The sequence below is a fragment of the Sinocyclocheilus grahami genome, unplaced genomic scaffold (genome assembly GCF_001515645.1).
Source record: "Sinocyclocheilus grahami isolate Dianchi unplaced genomic scaffold, SAMN03320097.WGS_v1.1 scaffold313.1, whole genome shotgun sequence".
NCBI classification, from domain to species: Eukaryota; Metazoa; Chordata; class Actinopteri; order Cypriniformes; family Cyprinidae; genus Sinocyclocheilus; species Sinocyclocheilus grahami.
This window is the reverse complement of record NW_015505492.1, coordinates 1801287-1822665: the sequence shown is the minus strand read 5'-3', so window position 1 is coordinate 1822665 and position 21379 is coordinate 1801287. Positions and strand designations below refer to the sequence as shown.

The 21379-nt window shown below is 37.7% G+C and overlaps 3 protein-coding genes across 6 annotated transcripts in view; 2 read left to right on the top strand and 1 right to left on the bottom strand.

Moving 5' to 3' along the window:
- The window catches only part of LOC107601794 (vinculin-like), a 34077-nt gene extending 27578 nt beyond the window's left edge, over window positions 1–6499 (top strand). The window contains exons 18-21 of the mRNA XM_016294088.1: window positions 2381–2581; window positions 5546–5749; window positions 5856–5960; window positions 6039–6499. Of these exons, the coding sequence (XP_016149574.1) occupies window positions 2381–2581; window positions 5546–5749; window positions 5856–5960; window positions 6039–6185 (657 nt within the window). The 3' untranslated portion in view covers window positions 6186–6499. The remainder of the gene's footprint in view (window positions 1–2380; window positions 2582–5545; window positions 5750–5855; window positions 5961–6038) is intronic.
- Window positions 6500–8792: 2293 nt separating this feature from the next.
- LOC107601875 (AP-3 complex subunit mu-1-like) lies at window positions 8793–13138 on the bottom strand. 3 transcript variants are annotated; one of them, XM_016294213.1, is made up of 10 exons: window positions 13084–13138; window positions 12876–12959; window positions 11749–11995; window positions 11390–11561; window positions 11177–11314; window positions 10985–11070; window positions 10543–10676; window positions 10229–10436; window positions 9967–10111; window positions 8793–9339 (listed from the first exon to the last, which is right to left on the bottom strand). In XM_016294213.1, the coding sequence occupies exons 2-10, from the start codon at window positions 12941–12943 to the stop codon at window positions 9239–9241; spliced, it is 1299 nt and encodes a 432-aa protein (XP_016149699.1). In that variant the 5' UTR covers window positions 12944–12959; window positions 13084–13138; the 3' UTR covers window positions 8793–9238. The 3 variants fall into 3 exon arrangements, with proteins under 3 accessions (XP_016149699.1, XP_016149698.1, XP_016149700.1); XM_016294212.1 differs by having other exon boundaries at window positions 12876–13098; XM_016294214.1 differs by lacking the exon at window positions 13084–13138 and having other exon boundaries at window positions 11749–12029; window positions 12876–12952.
- Window positions 13139–13498: 360 nt separating this feature from the next.
- Window positions 13499–21379, top strand: part of adka (adenosine kinase a) — a 170341-nt gene continuing 162460 nt past the window's right edge. The window contains exons 1-2 of one of the 2 annotated variants that reach the window (XM_016294210.1): window positions 13499–13769; window positions 18730–18804. In XM_016294210.1, the coding sequence (XP_016149696.1) occupies window positions 13714–13769; window positions 18730–18804 (131 nt within the window). In that variant the 5' untranslated portion in view covers window positions 13499–13713. Of the gene's footprint in view, window positions 13770–17434; window positions 17500–18729; window positions 18805–21379 lie in introns of those variants that run through there. The other variant, XM_016294211.1, reaches the window with a different exon arrangement.

Genomic DNA, 21379 nt, shown 5'->3' with positions numbered 1-21379 from the left:
AAATCAGTGGTTAAGTTGTATTTACAACACTGTTCCAGAACAGTTTAACCCAAATATCCAGATGTGTGCAGCGCATTTTATGGAGGACTGTTTACTGATCCTGGGAGAGTAATGTTAAACTAAAATGCCGGCAGTTCTGACTCACGTAAGTACGTTTTCATTTAAAAGGATTTGCCACTGATGATTCAAACGTGAGTTTTGGGCAGAGTAGAGTAGCACTTCTAATTGGTCATTTCTCTGATCACAAATGCAGACAGAGTTTTATGTTTACGCGATGCAATGCAACGCGTAAATAGACAGTATAAGTCATTATAATCAGTAATTATGTCCCCACTGGATGCAACAAATGCCTCGTTTGTAATGGGTTTTAATGTTTTTGTGTCGTCGCTCCGGCTGGGACACGGCATCAACAGTATGTGAGGGGCGTAACATTTCCGTCTCACGCTTAAGGTATTCAGCCAATCACAGCACACCTTGCTTTTCAGACCGATGAGTTTTGTAAAAATCGACGCGTTTCAAAAAGGCGGGTCATAGAGGAGAAACAATAATGTACAGTATGTGGAAAATAATGTGTTTTTTTTTTACTTTAAACCGCATAGACACATTTCATTACACCAAATACACAAAATAATGTTATTTTTAGCAGCAACATATGACCCCTTTAATATTGTAGGATTCTTTTATGAATAGAACGTTTTAAAAAAACATTTATTTGAAACAGGAATCTTTTGTAATATTATAAATGTCTTTACTGTCATTTTGATCCATTAAAAAAAATAAAAATAAAATGCATAAAAAAAAAATAAAAAAAAACATTAAACCCCAGACTTTTAAATGTGTTTATGGAAATTATGGTCTATATGACTAACTATTTTGGCAGCTATAAATAGCTTTTTTGTGAGAACAGTCTCTATTAAATAAATTAGGGATGCACGATATTATCGGACTGATATCGGAATTGGCCGATAATGGCTTTAAATGTAAATATCGACATCCGCCGATATGAAAAATTATGCCGATATGTCTTGCAGATAAGAGGAATACGTTAACTCACATGTGAAGCGATTAGATCACATCAACAGTGTGGCTCATTCTTGAAGCAAAGTTTTGTCAGAATGATGATTAGATTCATTCGTTTGGTTCGCTGCATGTAATCTGTGAAAGCAAGTACAGAATGGCGTTCGGTGTGATAGAGTAAACAGTAAACAAGCACGTGCAGCGGCAGCAGTGACAGCCTCCCCCGGGTCCTAATGCCTGTTGGGTAAGGAGTTTTAATCTGTAGGGGGCGCTGTTGGCCTACTTCTAATTTAATTAAAAGTAAAATAGCCTACACAAATAACATTTAGACTGTTTTTCTGATTACATAAAGAAGTAATTGATGTCATAAAATAATGAGCATGTTTTGATTTTAAGGTTAGAAGCTATAGCTTACATGAAAAAAAAATCACAAACATGACACTTGTAAATTAAATAATTTTATGTATACTGATTTATTCATTAATGTGTAATATGTTTTATTTTTTAAACAAATCATAAGCTCTAAAAGATTTTCAGAATTTTTACAACTCTTTTGCTTTAGACCATCTACAAATGTTAAATATTAAAATAAAATGTTAGGGTTAAACACCATCTTTCTGGGGGAAAAAAATGCAGCGATTGATATATAGTTTATTTATAGTTATTTTCAAAGCTTCAATGTACTGTCAAAAAACCTTCATTATTGTTTATTTAATTCTAACAAATAAGTTAAAATATTTTGCTTATAATTTATGCACAAGAGAGACTTGGTGTTGATTCCAAACAAAAGGAAATATATTGGTAACGGTATCGGCCAAAATGACTGGAAAAATATCGACATATCGGCAAAAATCCAATATAGTGCATCCCTAAAATAAATGTTTTAAAAATCTTTATTCAGTAATAATGAATGATTGGAAAAGTTAAAAGAAAAAAAATCAGGACAATTTAAGGAAAAAATCTGAGAACACTCCCTATAAAATAATTTATTAGGAGTATTTTTAGGTTAAGTATCATTCAATTTGAAATATAAACTCATTGGAACACAATCTGTCAAAGCTACTTTTTATGGAGAACCCATCATGTATTTCATCTTGTTGGGGGCTTTGCTTGTTTGCTCTCTGTCCAAATTAACCACCCAGTTTCTATTCTCAACTTTAAGTGAGAATAGATCAGTTACATGATTTTCAGTTGACATTATAAACCCTGTGGCAGACGTTACCCAGCAGGACCCAGAATGCTGCCCCTCCCAGCTATCCTAAACCCAGCTGTTCCCACAATCATGTCGTCCTGGGAAACTCCATGCAGTGCCTCTCGTACTAACTCTGTCCTTCTTTCTCCATGCTGGCTCCTTCCTCCCCAGCCTCCCCAGCCTGAAGTGACAGACGAGGGTTTTGAGGCCGCTGAGGCGGAAGTAGATATAGACGATGAGGATGAATTCACAGACAACGAGGATGATTTTGAGCCAGAGCTGCTCTTAATGTCTTCCAATCAGACAGTTAACCAGCCCATTTTGGCCGCTGCGCAGTCTTTGCACCAGGAGGCTCGCAAGTGGTCCAGTAAGGTACTGCGTTTTCCGGCCCCGGCGGGCCACAGCATCCCTTCTGCATCCAGATATTACTGTGGGAATGCTGAAACCAGATAGCTGCTGCTGCTGTTGTCGCTTCACACTTGGGTCCGGTGTGTTTTTTTTGCTGCTGGGGTTGCCAATGACCGCGACTGGAATGGCAAGTTTGTTGTGCATTTCTTGGACAAACTGATACTGGCTTCACAAGTCACTTCCCTGCTCATTTCTGATAGTTGTCACGCCTCTGTGCCCCGATTTGAACGAGGAGCCATTCACTCAACCGCTGCTGCCAAACACTCTGCTTTTTTGCCAACCTGTGAAGCCATGGATGACAGTTTCCCAATGACTTCGGAAATTACATGTGTTGAAGTCATGTCACATGCCTGTTTGTTTGTTGCGCACTTTTTCTAACCATTTAAATGAACCATGTCAAAGCCATTGTAGGATGTTACATTTTAACACAAACGTTGCATGCCTGTGTATAAACATAACTGTCTCACTAAAGGATCATGCAGAATTCTGCTCAAGTTTAAAAAAATTTTTTTTTTATAATTATGCTAAATTTGTTAGATGGGCACCATATTGTTAACAAGCCGGAGGAAAATACATTAGATTCTATGGAGCCCCTAAAGTTATGTTTGCAGAAAAAAATGCCCTCAGAGTTTCTTGTGCACACAGGAGAACTATGGAAACTGATTTCTGTCACAGATAAAAAAATAAAAAAAAATAAAAAAGGTGTAATGTTTTATCGTATAATCTTACAAACTTTTTTCTTGCAATTATGAAGTTCAAGAGAGGTAAATATCATTTAACACTCTCAAAAGGGCAGACTCAGTGCTGTGAGCAGACTTAAAACCAGATTGAAAAACCTCATAAATACAATTACTAGTCAGAAAACGTTGAAGTTGATTCAGCACAATTTTCTCCAAAACTTTTGAAATGAAAGGTAAAACAGAAATAGGCCAACATTTTTTTTAGGACAGAAGGATCCAGTGAAGGCTTCTTGAGCAGAGGAGTGACCGTAGCAACTTTAAGGTTGGCAGGAACAGAGCCAGTTTGGAGACACTGATTAATAAGAGACACCAAATCTGGCCCAATCAAATCGATAATTAATTTTAAAAATCTCGGGGGAATGATATCGCTAGAACAGAATGAAGGTTTAAGCTTGTCAATAACTTGCTTCAATTCCTGGAGGTTGACAGGTTCAAATACATCCAAAAATGCAGAGGGAGATGACATAATTGGAGAGACAGTTAAAGTTAAAGTGGGGCAGACGCTAAGCTTTAAGTTAATAATTTTGTCACTAAAATATCTCAAGAAGCTTTCACAGAGAGCATCAGAGGCAACAGGCAAGGTGTTAACTGAAGGATTTGTAACAGATTGAATAACTGAAAACAAAACCTTAGGTTTAGAATGATTCGTTTCAATTACATTAGAAAAGTATGCAGCTTTCGCAGACTTAGCTGCAGTCTGGTAAGATGTAAGAGAGTCTCTGAACATTTGAAGAGAGATATGCAGCCTGTCCTTTTTCCATTTACGTTCTGCCTTTCTGCAGGTTTGTCTTAGGAGACGGGTATCAGAGTTTTGCCACAGTACAGATTTTGGTTTTTGCTTGTGAGGCTTAAGGGGGGCAGTTGCATTTGCTACCTTAAGCCAGGCAGAATTCCCGAGGCTAAGATGTTGATCAGCGTCCAAGTCAGATAATGGTTGATCCAAGTGCAACTGTGAGCAACATTCAGCAAAGCACAAATTGAAAACAGTGAGAATAATACAGGCTTATGGTCAGAGATCATAAAATCTGAGAGCATAATATCAGTCACATCAAGCCCATATGAGAGTACAAGATCCAACGTATGTCCCTGAATATGAGTAGAGACATTGATCCACTGGGATAGATTAAAAGCGTCAATGAGATTAAGAAAGTCATGTGATAAGGGGTTAGACGGACAGCAGACATGGATATTACAGTCGCCCACCAATAGAAAGCAATCGTAATTTGTGGCAATATTGCCAATCAGTTCAGTGAAATCCTGTATAAAATCCTTAGTAGAGTGCGGAGGACGGTAAAACACCCTTAGACATACAGGACCATTCCAGTCTAAGTGAATAAGCTTCAAAGCTGGAAAAGGCCGTTACAGGGACCAATCGACAGCTTGCAGAGAGAGAGTTCTTCAAAATTGTTACTATCCCACCCCCGCGTCCACTCGGACGAGGAGAGTTAAAAAATGTACAGTCAGCAGGGATCAGATCAGAAAAAGGAGTTAGATCACCAACATTTATCCAGGATTCCGTGATAAACATAAAATCCAAGTTGTGAGATGAGTAAAAATCATTTAATAAGAAGGTCTTATTCACCAAGGAACAATTATGAGATATAAACTCAGAATTTTGAGATATAAACTCAAAATTGCAAGGAAGAAATTCAGAATTGTAAGATAAAAAGTTGCAATTACCTTTTTTTTTTTTTAATTATGTGGTGGAAACAAAAGATATAAACTCAGAATTCAGAGAAAAAGTCAAAATCGTGAGATGTAACTTTTTTTTTTCGTGGCGGAAATGAGCTTCCATACTTTCCCACATGTGCGAGAAACTTAAATGTGCAAACAAAAAAACGTTCATGATGGGAAATTTTGTCCTACAAATGTGATTCAGCGGCTTCGTGTGGCTTCAGAAGACATGATAAACCTATACTAATTTCAATAAGGCATGACTGATGTGCACTGGATGAAAATGACATGATTCTAAACACTATTTGTTTGTCTTTGTGACATTTTAAAATGTTAGATAGAAGTTAGATACATAGAGCTCATCATCAATCACAGATTAATAACAGGCAAAAATGATCTACATGAACAGCAACCGCTCTATAGGAACAGTTTGTAGTTATTTTAGATTTCACCTGTGTTTGCCAAAAGTAATCAAACCCTCATGCTATGTCCACATGGGCTTTTTTCCTCTTAGGGTAATGACATCATTGGAGCGGCTAAGCGTATGGCCCTGCTCATGGCAGAGATGTCTCGTCTAGTGCGTGGAGGCAGTGGGAATAAACGTGCCCTCATTCAGTGCGCAAAGGACATCGCCAAGGCCTCCGATGAGGTCACACGGCTGGCTAAAGAGGTAGCCAAGCAATGCACCGACAAACGGATTCGCACAAACCTCTTGCAGGTCAGTGGCACAGTATCAATATCAGTAGTAGTAGAGAACTGATTTGCAAATCGTCTTGCTGATCAAGTACATTTCTCCTCTGTGAACTCTGGAATGTTTATTCCAGGTTTGTGAGCGTATCCCAACTATTAGCACTCAGCTGAAGATCCTGTCCACGGTAAAGGCCACTATGCTGGGACGTACAAACATCAGTGAGGAAGAATCTGAGCAGGTGAGGACACAAGGCACATCTTTAATGAAGGATTTATTGGATTGGATTGGAATTCAAATGATTGTGTTTGGTCCTTAGGCCACCGAGATGCTTGTGCACAACGCGCAGAACCTCATGCAGTCCGTGAAGGAGACGGTCAGAGAAGCAGAAGCTGCCTCTATCAAGATCCGCACAGACGCAGGGTTCACTCTTCGCTGGGTCCGAAAGACCCCCTGGTATCAGTAAACTGAGGACTAGTTGATTTCCATTAGCAATTTGCATTCTTGCCTTTTCAAACGTTGTGAGATCTGATAAGGGGTGGCAGGTGGACAGAAAGCACCCTGTCTGATTCTTAAACTTTTGAACATCAGTGTTCAGCTCAAGTTTCGGGGTGATTGGTATTACTTCTTTTTATTTACTTGCTGGTATGGGTACTTGCTACACCTCCGCTGCTCCTTACGGAGGCTATTTTTGTCCTGAAAGTTCGCTGTCGTTACCTTTATTTCACACTACTGGGGTATAGTTTAGGAGTATACAGGAAGCAAATTTTTAAATATATATTTTTGGTATGTTGGGTTTCCAAATTCCAGGTATATATATATATATATATATATATATTTTGCATGAAGAAGTTTTCTATTTTGTATTGGAGAAAAATGGCATGATGCCTCTCTCGAACAATGTTGGAGTTCATGATGAAATTCACTTTAAATTAGTTTTTGACAATTAAATTTTCTTATTGAAAATGTATATATTTCTTACATTTCATCAGAACATTATCACAGATCACTTTTTAGTCGCAAATATACAACACATACAAAGTCAGGGGCGCGGGAAGATGTTTTCAGTTTTTGGGTGTTGTGATTGGCGTTGCATTTGCAACCATGTGAAAACGGGGGTGCTGCAGCCCCCTCAGCACCCCTACTTCCCGCGTCCCTGTACAAAGTTGTAAGTTTTACTTTGCTATTCAAAAACCTTATGGCTGGTTGTTTTTGAGTTATAATTCACTATAATTAACTGTTCTTTGCTCATATTTATAATGGACTTTTGCTTAGCTATTTATTAAATATGATAATGCCTTTTTTGATGGGTTGTGCCATTACAGAGATGTATTTTGCATGGCATGGTTGATGCCAAAGATTTAGTTTTTTTTTACACTTAATATCCATTAGCTTTCAAAAAAACACATCTATCATGTAAATCTACACAGACATGCGAAAGCTTGGATAGTTAACACTGAAATTCTTTATACTTCATTCACACTTAAGTTTGTGAGAGAGTGAATGATTATTTAAATTTGTTAAAAGAAAAGCACAATCCTCACAACAGTTGAACTGTTCTCTCTTAGCTCAATCTTTTTACAGTTTACGGCTGTAATTCTGATGTTTCTCTGTGTGACTGTTTGCAATTGTAGAATATTGATGATGGAACTGTCTTAATGTTTTTACCCATTTAAATAGAATGGGTAACAAGACCCAGGTGGCTTGTTTATATGTGATACCTTTGAGTTTGGAGATGCAGTTTACCCAAAAATGAAAAGTCTATCAACACCCTCATGTTGTTCTAAAACTGAAAATGTTTTTGTCTATGCAATGAAAGTTCATGGGGTCCAAAACATGTTGTTTGGGACCCCATTGACTTTCAATGTATGGAAAAAAAACTGAGATATTTTTCAAAATATCTTCTTTTGTGTACATGTTTGGATGGACATGAGGGTCAGTAAACTGCAGATTTTTAGTTTTTGTGTGATCTACCGTTTTAAGGACAGTAAATTTACAATATAGAATCACATTGTGCAGTCACACTATGAAAAACTCAGTAGCACAAGCGTCACAATTATTAGCTGAAGATGCACTCTGAATTCTCTGTACAGCTACAAGAACACTATCATGATGCTTCACTGCCTTGCATTCACTTAAAAACTCTTATCTACAACATATACATTTTAAAGAGTACCTTTTCAGCCCCCAATATAGTGCCTCGTTGTGAAAGTTTACAGGGCTGTATTTGTATGTGTAATAGCATGTTGTGGGTTCTGATGACATTTAGAAAGGGTGGAATTACTGCTTTTGAATGTATATACGACACTAATGTTGACTTTTTCAGTGTCACATAGAAAAAACATCTTATGTGCCTCAGATTAATAAAAAAAATTATGTTAAGGTGTTTTGTTTGGAAACTTCATTCGCCAAATATGTAAATAAAGGGACAAGTTACTTTCTAATTTTGTCAAACATATTCAAGTGAAGCTATAATAAACAGGTATTAGTCAGAAGTGGATACACACAAAAAAGACCTCATTTTGTTCTAAACTTTATAAATCTGAAGGCTTTTGGTTTAAATACATATCTTAAAATGCAGTTATGCAGTTCCCTTGACATTTTACAAAATAATGCAATTGTGTGTCCTTGTGTGCAAATCCTCACAGCTTCATTAAGGTGGCAGACCTGCATATCTACCGTATAGGGTTGCAAAAAGGTGGAACATTTCCAGAAAAGTTCGGAAATATTCCAGAAATTTTGGAAACTTTCCAGCATTTTTGGAAAGTTTCTGGAAATTTACGGAAAAATTTCCACCCCTTTGAAACCCTAAGTGTATCACTGCAGGTCAGTGCAACAGAACTGATTTTATCACTTGAGCTCATAATGGCTCCATAGTGCTTGTATGTGGCAAACTACTTCAAGTGTAAATTGTCTCTCAAGCAGATACAGCTTCTATTCACCTCTGAGCAGTGATGTGCTTGTGTAGTAGATTGCATCCTTGTAAATATGTCCTGCTATAAGCATGACTGTTCTTTTAAAGTAAGGCCATTTGAGTGTGTGAGGCCTCCTCAAAATATATATATTTTTTTTCATTCAAAGGCCACTGAACTGGCAAATAAATTTAAATGAAAATATAAGGCCTGTGAATATGTGCAGAAACTCTCAAGTATTGTTTTGTGACAATATCAAAGACTAGAGCAGTATTGTGATTAATGTAATGTGTTTTTCTTGCAAAGATTTACCGTACCTTAAATCTAACATAATACAGTTTTAATACATTAATGGAATGTTGTTGATATGAAGTGAAAGATTCCCAAAGCAAATGCTCTCCAGTGGAAAGATTTTCACTTCTTGCAAATTGCCAGTAACTTCCCACAAAACAAGAAAGATAAATATTACAATAACAAATGTTAACTGCCATGTTTTAAGAAATAAGGGAGATTGTGCACAAGGTTGCAATCCTGTATGATTTGTCACTTAGAAAATGGCACCTCTAATAAACTTTTGGCATATCCTTTTGATACTCTGCAGCTGGCCTCATGTCCTGACCTGGAACTTCCCAGCTTTGCTCACATATTTCACACCCTTGAATGGCTTATATTTCTCTCCGTACACGTCTAGACGATTGACTTTCAGTCCTGTGAAGCAGAAGAGAGAGTGAAGTAAGCATAACTGTATTTATATAACACATTTTAAAACAGGCACTTTACATGAAAATAGGATTTTTGTTTTTAGGATTTTGCACCAAAACTTAAGGAATGCTATTTCTAAGTCATTGTTCAAATAAGGAAATTTGTGACACTGACCATGTGAACACCCTCTCTACAAAAGATCAGATTTCTTTCAATATCATTCTCATTGCATTCTCAATGCTCATTGGATCATATGATCATCAGATTTTAGATAAACTCGAGTAGCTTTAACACTTAATAGAAAGTTAAAAAGCATTTATTTGAAATAGAAAGGTTTTGTATCATTATAAATGACTGTCACCTTTAATCAATTGAATGTATAAAAATTAAAGTAGTCTTTTTAAAAAAAAATGACCCTAAACCTTTGATGGTATTTCAGAGATTACATACAAACAAGTGGAAGGAAATGAAAAATTTAGAAAGAGAAAAAAAAAAGTGACCAAATAGTAAATTAAATAGGGTTACAGCAGATTATTGTGCTTTTTTAAAAGCGTGTTAATAACAACAGTGCTTTATCACAAGGTCTTGCTGGCAATGAATAACAACCAAAGCTGATAAAGGACCCTAGCCCACCTGAGATGGCTAACTGCTGGATTTTCAGGTCAATGTTCAGACTTGGGTTCTCCTCTGGTTTAGGAGCTCCAGACTGCAGACTTAGGCTTCCTTTCAGATTGGGAAGCTTCTGGGGGTTAAGTTTCCCTATATCCCACACCAAAATCTACAAGACAACAGTCAGAACAATTAGCCAAAAATAGTGTTTAAAATGATCATCAGCTGTGACATTGCTAAAATAACACAACTGCAATAAATCAATGGAAATGGAATTGCATTTGACCTTCGTGACGGGGTCATAGTTGTAGGTTCCCTGAGTTGCACTGAGGTTGGCACTGAGAACCACTTTGGGCATGTGGACGGTCACTACCAAACACTCCAAAGTCTTTCCCATGGTCTGCTTAGGACCCACAGTGATGTCCAGTCTTCCTGAAGATCCAGTCTCAAAGAAACTGATGTTCTGCTTCACATATACCGGGATTGCTACAAGGCTGCAAAAACAGGTAAAAAACTTTTAATCTGCAATATCTAAATATCTTTAATACATGTTTTAGGTTTATTGCTTAACTATTTGCTTCAGATCAACACTCTGCTTACTTCTGCGCGCTGATGTGATACGACATGAGCTGAAAGTTTCCATCGGGGGGAATGAAGGAGATAACTCTTTCACTTTCCCATCTCTTATAACGGACGCACGGATGAAAACTCACGTCGTCCAGGAGCCTGGGGTTCTGTGGATGAAGAACATACAGTTGTGTTAAAAATGTTTTGTTGAAAACAGGAATTTTTAAAGCTACACATATGCCCTTGATTAATATGAGATCATAAAAGCAGCATGCACAATATTGGAGAAATGTTGTTTAAAATGTGCAAAGGCCACATCTCAAAATATATTTAACAACCAATGGATAGATTCAATTCTCCACCCTGTCGCTAGTTTGGTTTCATTACAATTTTAAATACAGTTGATGGCACAAAAAATATAATGTATCCAAAAAAAGAAAAAGAGCGAGAGATGAATATGATTAAGTGCTCTCACCATAAATGAGAGAGTAAGGTCTGGCATTCCAGAAAGCTTGACACAAGCATCAATAACTCCCTGGATTTCTGCAAAGACTGTAGTTCCTGAAACAGACGAGAACACCAATACTAATCTTGAAAGGAAATACATACCTTCAGTAGTATTATGAAGTCACTACTTGTGAAATCAAAGTACCAACAACAGTCTTACCAGACTTATCCAAGATGGCATCGATTTCTTCCACCACATCAAAGTAAGCCTCATTATTGGTATATTTCACACCTGCTCTTCTCCATGGGATAGTGGAGAGCTGACCAGTAGGGAGTGTTTCGCCAACATTACTACTGCCTGAGGATTATGAATCAGTTCGATTCTCAACATCACATAGCCATGAAGAAAATACTCAGGAATGAGGTGTTTTACCTGTGATGGTGTTGACCATCGACCGCAGGATTGTGGGAGGTCTGATGAGTTCTTTCAAGATGTTGGATTCTGTAGCGAGGGGGAAGCCGTTATCCAACATTTCCTCCAAGAGCTCATAGACTATGACCACATTGTCCTTGATAGTGGTCTCAGAACATTCTCCAAAATAGTCCTACATAAATGATTGTAAAACACCATATTATTCAGCAGCACACATTCTATACAAGACATCTACAATAAAACATACACCAAGTTTGCTGAATAAAAACATTCATTTCTTAAATTCTTACTGAAACTTTTGACCGTGGTGTATGTTAGCATATATTTTCTACGCCACACCGTCAGTGGGTTATTGATACCTGAAATGTCTCTGCGACTCGATGCAGAAATTCTATTACAAAGAGTGGAGGCACTTCTGTTTGGATGACAGAAACAAAGAAGATCTTCTCACGGTAGATGTTTATGAGATAGTGATGAGGGGTGCGGATGACAGGAGGCACATTGTCAGGTTCCACTGCCTTCTCCCGTGCTTCGAAAAAATAATCGCAGATGGAGCGGCTTATGACACTCTTCCAGTGTTTCTCCAGGAATAAATCGCCAGCATTGCTAATCAGAAACACGCTGTGAATCATGATGAGGGCTGGAATTTCAACAGGATGAAAATGGGACAATGAGAATGGGAGTCACGATGCTACTACGTATGTTATTCCAGTGTTTGGAGAGAAACATGCCTAGAACATTCAAAGTTTTTTACTTTTTAACTCTGGTTATAAAAATATCATTTAAAAAAGGGTTGTCGGGATAGTACTTTAAATGAATAATCAAAATGAACTAGGAGAACTTTGAGGCAAGCTCACCCACAAATTAACTTAATGTTCACATTCATTTTTTTTTAAAGCCATGTCTTTGTAATCTGCTTTAAAGTCACTATCCAAATTAAATCCTCTGTATAAGAAATAAAGCAATATTCTAATTACTTACAGTAATTAGGATAGTGGCTTTAAAAGAGATTACACATTTATCCCTACTTGATCAGTTTATCCCCATATAATCAATTAAAAAATAAAAATAAATAACAATATAGTGACCAGGGGTTAGATCTAAATGCTGTTCATTGTGCACTTTATAAAGCTACATTTCAGGTGCTGAGCTCTGTGCAAACAACTGTATTATCCTATAACAGTAAATTAAAACTTCACAACCTAAATTTCTTTCAAATCTATCCCAACTGGTCGCAAACAAACTTGTAACATATATATTACTATAATTTCAAAGGCAATGCAGGACAGGGTGATAGCTAATTAAATCATTAATCCCTCAGAAAATACTAAAAGCAAAAGCAGAAAAGTTATGTTTCCTGGAGGAAGAGTTACAGGATATCCTGCGTCTACCGATTATTTGAGACAATAATATTCAGTCGAACAAATACAGACAGTCGGTTGTTCATAACTACACATATCTAAACGTATTTCTAAATACATTTTACCTGTAGACAGCTGTCTTGCTTAATGTTTTCAGGCAGTATCCCCGCTTGCAAATGTGGCAGATGTTCATGCGTTCGAATCTAAGCCTGTCGCGAATTTATGTTAAAGTAGATTTAAAACACAAACACTCACTCCTTGTGAAAAAAGCTTAAGATCAAAGACGTTCAACGATACCTCTACAAAGCATATGTTTATTTAAGTTTATATTACCTTGGAAATGTACTTTTTGTTCTGGCAATACACAGGGGCAGCTATGTGTCTGTGGTAGATTTTACTCTCCACGGCTAGAATCATTTCCCCGAGTCGGTTCTTTTGAACAACTCTTTTCAAAGAACAATCAAATGAACAGATTCACTATTAATATTATCACGTGGCCCCTGGCCTGTAAGATTAAAGTTTACTGAGGATTGATTAAAGTTTATTAAAATGGGGGGTTATTTACAAAGCCATACAATTGCAGTAGGTTATTTGTAGCAATTTTGCTATTTGGCTGTTAAAGTAACTTTCACCCTGTTAGTCAAATCTTCGGTTCACTCGCGTTATTTACTGACTCACTGAACAGAGAATCGAATGCTTTTATTAGCAGCTCATTCATCGGTTCTCGACTCATTACGAAACGGATAAATTCGAGAGAGATGATTCTCAGTTCAAATGGGTCTGTGAGAACAGCTCGGACCGTTTCAGTCCGGTTCGTGAAGGAATAGTTCCGAACGGTTTTGTGAATCGATTCAGTGAAAAGATTCGGTTCAAAAGAACTATCCGCCAACCGCGCCTCCAGATGCTTCATTCGCTCGACAAGGTGCCTGGAAAATATTTGATTGAGCACTATCACGCTACAGCATGGCGTGCGATGAACCTAAAGCCAAAAGGATTAAACTCGAGGAAAAAAAGCTCAGGTACAGCAAACACAAGCATCGGTTGAACAGCGTAGAATGACAGAGTCAAAACGTGTTTGGTATTTTATTGAACACTGGGCGGTTTGTTTGCGAGCACTTTTGGGTCAGAGGTCTAGTCTGCGTGTCACTTAAAGTCCATGTGCTGTCAATTCAGTGCTTTCTCTTAAAACCACATCGTCGTTGCATTGGGCAGGAATGTATCGGGCATTTTCCCATTATAGAGCAATGCCGATGAATCAGTTCGGTTTTGCTGCAAAGCATAAACCGCAAACTCGTGATCATGGGACATTTTTATGAGTGAACAATATCCAAAGCGTTCCACAATCCCTTTAATTATTCATAGTCGAGTGTTGTTCGTGTTGTTGTGTATGTATGATGAATACTTTTGTCCAAACCGTCCTTAAGTGTTTTATATCGACCACTGGCATGCGTCCCTCCGGCTCCACGTGTCTTTTGTTATGCAGTCGGGCTCTGCTGCAAAAAAGTCTTCCTGCTGTACACTGTTACAACAATAAGGAACACGCATGCATGCATTTAAAAAAAATGCTTGGACACACAATATAGTTGTTCGTTTAGTTTATGCTCAATGCACAAATGTTGGTTGCAAGTTGTGTAACGTTAGGTCACTTTCCTGCGGGGATTTCTGTCCCAACCCTATTGACACCCGTCTTTCCAGATATGCGGTGGCTTTAACAGCGCTGTCATTACGAAATATCAGCTATGACTAATGTACCGTAGTTATTTGGCTAATGGCTATTGAGAATAGATGATACTAGTGTGTATGTATGTATGTATGTATGTAACGTTACTAGTGTCATGTAAGAAAACGGTTAGGTCACTGCTGGATATTGCTCATTATTGTTTGTACTTGCATATTGGGTGTCAAATGCAATATTTATGTGTAAAATGTACAATTATGTTTAATTATCACATTTGGCGCCACAATGCAGCTGGAGGGCAGGAAGTGATTTCTCTCTCCATAGGAATCACTAGCAGAAACTCAAAATGCCAGTGTTTTGCGTTGTTTATGGATGCTTAAATTGGCCAAACCGAGAAACCACAAGGAGCTTTTATCGTGTACGAAAATGTGTTGTTCATAAGTGGGAAAAAGTCAAGAAATTGATTGAAAAACGCAGGAAAAAGTGGCTTGTAAACCTGTGTCTGCGGTCGGGAGGAGCGGAGCTCGTGTGATAATGCTCGTGCGTGCAGATGGTTATTATAGGATATAATAATATATTAAGATATTTATAAAGATATAAATAGATTAGGCTGCCACCTCACGCACGCATTGTGACAGTCAGAATTCACTCAGTGCTAAACGCCACACAGACACGGTGTAAATAAGATATTATTTGCAGTTCAGAGAGCTTCACTGATTATAACGGAACATCGTGAGATTGCGATCAATTGAAGTGAGTGACAGCTTTTTAGTGATCACACGAGCATTATCCGGCTTCGCTCCTCCCGACCGCAGACGCAGGTTTACAAGCCACTTTTCCCAGAGTTTTTCAGTCAAATTCTTGAATTTTTGTACACGATAAAAACTCCTTGTGGTTTCTCGGTTTGTCCGATTTGAGCATCCATAAACAGCGCAAAACACAGGCATTTTGAGTTTCTGCCAGTGATTTCTATGGAGAAAAATCACTTCCTGCCCTCCAGCTGCATTTCGCGCGTCATCAGAATCACGTGATTGCAAACAACCTATTGACCTATATGTAAGCCCCTCCCCTCCAACGCAGATGAGCCAATGGCAGTCGAGTATCAGTTGCACGGGGAGCGAAACTTTGGACATCTTTAGGTTTCAGCACATTGGAAGATCCGAAGAGCTCATTGGTTTGATGGTGTTTATGCTACAAAAATGGAACAACGATGTGCTTGTGGTACTTGTAACACTGATTCCAGGTATCCTGAGAGGATGGGCAATAGATTTTATTTTATTACATTTTCTAAACCCACACAAAACAAAATGTAAAATGTCCCTAAGCATTCAACCCCAATCCCAATGAAGACAAAAACGTTAATTTTCTGGTTGTCATACACTCAATAAGTTACAATTTTCATCTGCTCAAGCAGAACATTAATGCCATCATGTGCTTCAGCAAAGTATCTCTGGCTAAAACTAGCTAACGTTAAAGTTATTGAGTCCATGCTATTACAAACCTAAATAGCTAACTGTTCTCACACTTCATGTACAGTGTAACGTTAGGTCAAAATCACATAAACAAAGATCTTCAGTGCCTCCATATTAAAGGGTTAGTTCACCCAAAAATGAAAATTCTGTCATTATTTTCTCACCCTCGTGTTGTTCCAAAGCCGTAAGACCTCCGTTCATCTTTGGAACACAATTTAAGATATTTTTGATGAAATCTGAGGGCTCTCTGACCCTCCCATAGACAGCAAGGTAACTACCACGTTCAAGGTCCAGAAAAGAAACAAAAGAAAAGTAACGACTTTATTCCACATTTTCGTCTCTACTGCGTCACTTGTGGACGCGCGTTCACGACAGTATCATGACGCGAGCGTGTGGCGGCGTCATGATACGCAGTAGAGACGAAAATGTGGAATAAAGTCGTTATTTTTCTTTTCTTTGCGCAAAAAATTTATTCTTGTAGCTTCGTAACTTTACAGTTGAACCACTGATGTCACACGGACTACTTTGTCGATCATCTTGGTACTTTTCTGGACCTTGAACATGGTAGTTACCTTGCTGTCTATGGGAGGGTCAGAGAGCCCTCAGATTTCATCAAAAATATTAGGGCTGCACGATTAACACTGACGAGCTGCGCCAAACCACGTTCATATTCGCGCGATTTTTAGCGCAGCTCCTCAGTGAACAACGGCTCTGTGTAGTTAATGCTGCTCAATGTGAAAGCACGCAGGTGATGGAGATTTACCGCTGATTACAGAACCGGCTTTCTGACAAGATGCGCGTTAAATATCGCATGCGATTAATCGTGCAGCCCTAAAAAATATCTTAAATTGTGTTCCGAAGGTCTTGCGGGTTTCGAACAACACGAGGGTGAGTAATTAATGACAGAATTTTCATTTTTGGGTGAACTAACCCTTTAAACTGGTTAAATGTACATTAATTTAATCGTACCCTGCAATACATGAACAGTGTTGATCCGGTGTTGTGTCCAATTCTAACCCTCGCCAGATTACTACCCCCCTAGTATTGGTAGGTTTAGGGTTAGGTGTGGGGGAGGGGTTAGGATTAGGCAATCAGGTAGCGATTTCAACGAGAGGGGGTAATAATTTGGCAGGGGTCGAAAATGGGCACAACATCGGGATGTTGTCATCAGCGATCATGATGACCGTAGAGACTTCTCCTGCTTGCATTGTGATCTGTAAACCCTCCCTTCGAGCAAAGACTATAGAATATCCTTAAAGGGACTTTGCTTCGAGTTACCCACCGTATTTATTTTAAAATATTTTATATATCCCTCCATGGAATATTTAACTCCCACTTGAATGGTGGCCCTTTTGTGTTCAAAATTGTGCAAAAACATCGTGGGACAAGGTTTTCACACTAACAGCTGTCATTATAAGAGAGTGAGCAGCTCTGTTTGTTTGTCCGAGGGAGCAAAAGTAACTAAGGGGGCGGGGCTAAACAGTAAACGCCCCTCCTGTTAGTCAACCAATCTGTCTACTTTTGAGTACTAACATTGCAGACCGCTGTCAGTAAACTCCAGAGAGCATCACCTCAAGCCATCCTCATGCCTACAGCCAGGTAGGGCTAAACTGAATAGTCAGACACCTATTCAACTATTTAAGGAATTTTATAAGTTTTATAATTTTGGCACTCCACAATGTAAAGAGAAACAGTTTTTCTAACTCAAATAGCATGTCGTTTTAAGAGAATTTGGTGATGTTTTGGATAATGGAAGCTCACAAGATGTGATGCTGCTATATTGTTTTCTGGATAGTTTGCTTATTTACCATGTTTCTGAGATGGCTGTTTTTTTTTTTACTTTTAGTTGTACAGAAATAGTTTTAGTCACTACAGAAATGATATTTATATATTTCTTTATGCATTGAACAGCATCCCCTAAACATCTGTTTTAGAGCACCACAAGCTTCACAAACTCCCACACTGACACATCTGTGCTTATTCACACGTTTCTCATAACTTACACTAAACAATTGTCTTTCTTTGAATGTAGGAGTGCAAATGATCATTTAGACAAATTTAGTTGCCTGCTTTGTGTTTCATTCCTTGTCGTTTTTGGAAGTGCGGCCTTATTTGTTTACATTAATAATAGAGAATAATATATTATGGAAAAACATGCAGACTTTTATCATTACTCTTTGCAAAATGAGTAATTTTATCACATCTGTCAGCAATGGATTAGAGGCAAAGTTTTAATCTTATAGGTTCTCCACCACACGTCTGATCCAGGGTGAATGAACGGTCAGTTACTCAGCCACGTGCTTGAATGCTTGGTTTGTTAGATGTGTTGACTGTCTAAGGCTTTCTTTAATGTTTTAGTGCTGTCTCGTTTGAAACATTTATGACATGCTTTTCTGCTTGAAAACTATTTGTGTCTGGCTAAACAAATACTGAGTGTTTCTGTATCTGATATCTAATATCTAGCTTGTAGCTCATCATGGATTTCATTAAAAAGCAATGCTTACGTATTTCAAATTGTGTAATGTGCTGTAGTTTATGCTCGAATGGATCTTCTATGTTTATGCTGAATTTCCGTTATGAAAAGTCCCTCAAGACAAAAAATGCTTGAGTTGCTTGAGTTATGCACATTTTTTGAATTTGTTGAAAATTCTGAAAATAGTCTGCTTGGTCAAAGAAATGTCCCTGCTATCTTTAGAAGACACATCATGCAAGTGATTCACAAAGGACCTGTGCATATGCTTTTAGTGTAACTATGCTTACATCTGTTGTCAGGACTACTCTGTTGTTTTCCTAATGTCTTAACTGGACACACATGTCTTTTTTTTGCAGTCAAAATGCCCTTTTCGGGATGGGAAACCCCCTGCTTGACATCTGCGCTGTGGTGGACAAAGACTTTCTAGACAAGTAAGTCACATGTTTCTTTCAAATCAATTTGATTTGAATCTATTAGATGACATGACTGGGCACTGCTGTATATTTGCTTTTCTATCAGTGTGTCGTGTCAGCATTTTGTCTTGAGTGACGTGTAAACTAAAACCTCTTTTTTAACATGTCACTGAGTGGGTTGATCTTTGGTCAGCCTATGTTAGTTTTGAAGAGACGCTGGAAGTAGGGCTGAACGATTTTGGAAAATAATCTAATTGCGATTGTTTTTTTTTTTTTTGTTTTTTTTAACCAATTTTGCGGTTTTATATGCAATTATTTTTAAAGCTCTTTATGTTCTGTATTATTCAACAAAGACAAGCTATAAATCATTGTATAGTAGGGATGTGCATCTCATGACTCAAGGCTTATACGATACGCATCTCGATGTATAGCCAAGGATATGATACATTAAAGATGCATATGAAGCAGCTACCGATGCAATGCAATATGATTTACCCCTGTTACGATGCAGTGCGATCCGTTTTCGATTCGATTCAACACAATGCGATTCGATACAATGGAGAAAATATGATCACATTTAATGCCTCGAGGCCGGTTTCATAAAACAAGTTAACCAAATAAGCCAGGCTTATTTCAGTTAGTCTGACTCATTGTCAAATGATTTGGTTCCATAAAGCAAATTTAACATAGGCCTAGATCAAGCTTAGTCACTGTGGCAACTTATGCTGGGAAACTAACCTTGTCTGAAGCAGGCTAACTGTCAGGCTAAGCTAAGCTCCTCTACTGACCAATAGGAACATAATGATATTACCACTGTCTCACATACTATTATTTGACTTTATTTTTAATTTTTTACAGTTTCTACCCATGCAGCCTTTCTCTCTGGTTTTATTACAGCTGTACCTTTTATAGTTTGCAGAACAGGTAGCAGAACATTAGAACATTACAATCTAAAATTGCTCTTTAAAGCGTTAAAATAACTAAATTAAAAGTTAAAATCACTGAATTAAAAATGAAAATAAAGAAAATTACTACATTTTAACTGCTATAAGAAACACACATTAACTCATTTGAGCTTAGTAATTAGTAGCCTACTAGCTTACATTTGATTTACCTATTACAATAGTCCACTTACAGTTACTGCTATCATAAAAATACACTTTATATGTAGGTTTAGAATTCTACAAAAGACACATTTTATGTCCCCAAAATTTTATTTTAGCAAAATTGGTATTTTACTTGGAATTATTGCGCTCCTATTCGATTGCGCTCTGTCTGTTAAGTGCGCGTCAGCCTCACCCACTCCTGACAGCAAAATGGATATGTTTGCATGACTTTCTAACATTTACAGAGGAAACATATACCTGTGACATGTCAGTTATGCACTGAGGAAAACACAATGTCTCAAATGCATTAAACAGCACAGATATAGGCTATTCGCTGTTTGTCATGGTGGATCGATTTGATCCATGATCGACATTAAGGTCTGCTTAAGAATAAGCGTACACAAATTAGTGAGGGAATGTGAATTTAATTTGTCGTTAATGGAACCGCTTTAGCCCCGATTGATTTGTTAGGTTATTTCAAGTCAGGTTTTGGACTTTAATCCCAGTTTTTCCTCGAGTCTCCATGGTTTTGTGATGTGTAATATTCGTGCCGCAGCAGTGGTGATGAGAGCACGCGCTTGAGAAACCGTTTCGAGAGGAGAAATCAATCTACATATAAAATATTGGTCTCAGATTATTGGTCACTTTCTAAATAATAAAAGTATAGCGTACCCACTAGTAATTATATATAAATAAATCGGGTTTTACCGATGCAACTATGTTTGAAAAGATGCATCGTGATATAAATGACAACTTGTAGCCGATGCACACTTTTTAAACCGATGCACCGAGCGAATCTGGGAATCTTCCCATCCCTATTTTATAGTATGACCAACACACTATTAGCTAGATTAAACATAAATGTTCTTTTCTGTAGGCAAGGCCTATATGTTACAATGAAATTAGGTGATGCATGAATTGATATGAATGACATTTTTAACAACTACAATCACAGTATATTGACTGATTTGTTGAACTTTCAACCTGGTAAGCATGTAATAATTATGACAACATAAAGCACTCACAAATAAGCCTGATGTAAACATTAATATGAAAGTCAGTAAAAAATCACATAAACTAAAGTAGATTGTAGAAATATAAAAACAAATCTGTTGCTTTACCACACTACTTTAGGTAATTCAAAGTCACTGTAATAAACATATGTAAACATGTGGACTGCACTTTTTAAACACTGTCTGTTAACTTTAGACCACTGGTTCTCAAACTTTTTTTGGTCGCGCCCCCCTTTAAACCTATAAAAAAAAAATATATTTTCTCTTCGCTTTCACAAACCGTTACATCTCCCATTCTAAGTTACGTCCTTTGGCTGTTTACCGTTTTATTTCTTTTCTTTTTCTGCTGATGGCCCGCGCTCGACTTGAAGCAGCGCTGCTTAGAACGATGGGTGTGTGTCATCAAAGTACTGCGAGAGCTATAAGAGAGAGTGAACGTCTCCATGCTTTCTCTAGCCGTACTTTGATGTCATA

What these genes read in the sequence shown, in the direction of transcription:
- LOC107601875 (XM_016294213.1), bottom strand. Translation starts at nt 12,943, where the DNA reads ATGAACATCTGCCACATTTGCAAGCGGGGATACTGCCTGAAAACATTA. An exon ending in GAGTCGCAGAGACATTTCAG is followed by an intron (nt 11,562 to 11,748) that starts GTATCAATAACC and finishes TCATTTATGTAG; the next exon opens with GACTATTTTGGAGAATGTTC. An exon ending in GATGGTCAACACCATCACAG is followed by an intron (nt 11,315 to 11,389) that starts GTAAAACACCTC and finishes CATAATCCTCAG; the next exon opens with GCAGTAGTAATGTTGGCGAA.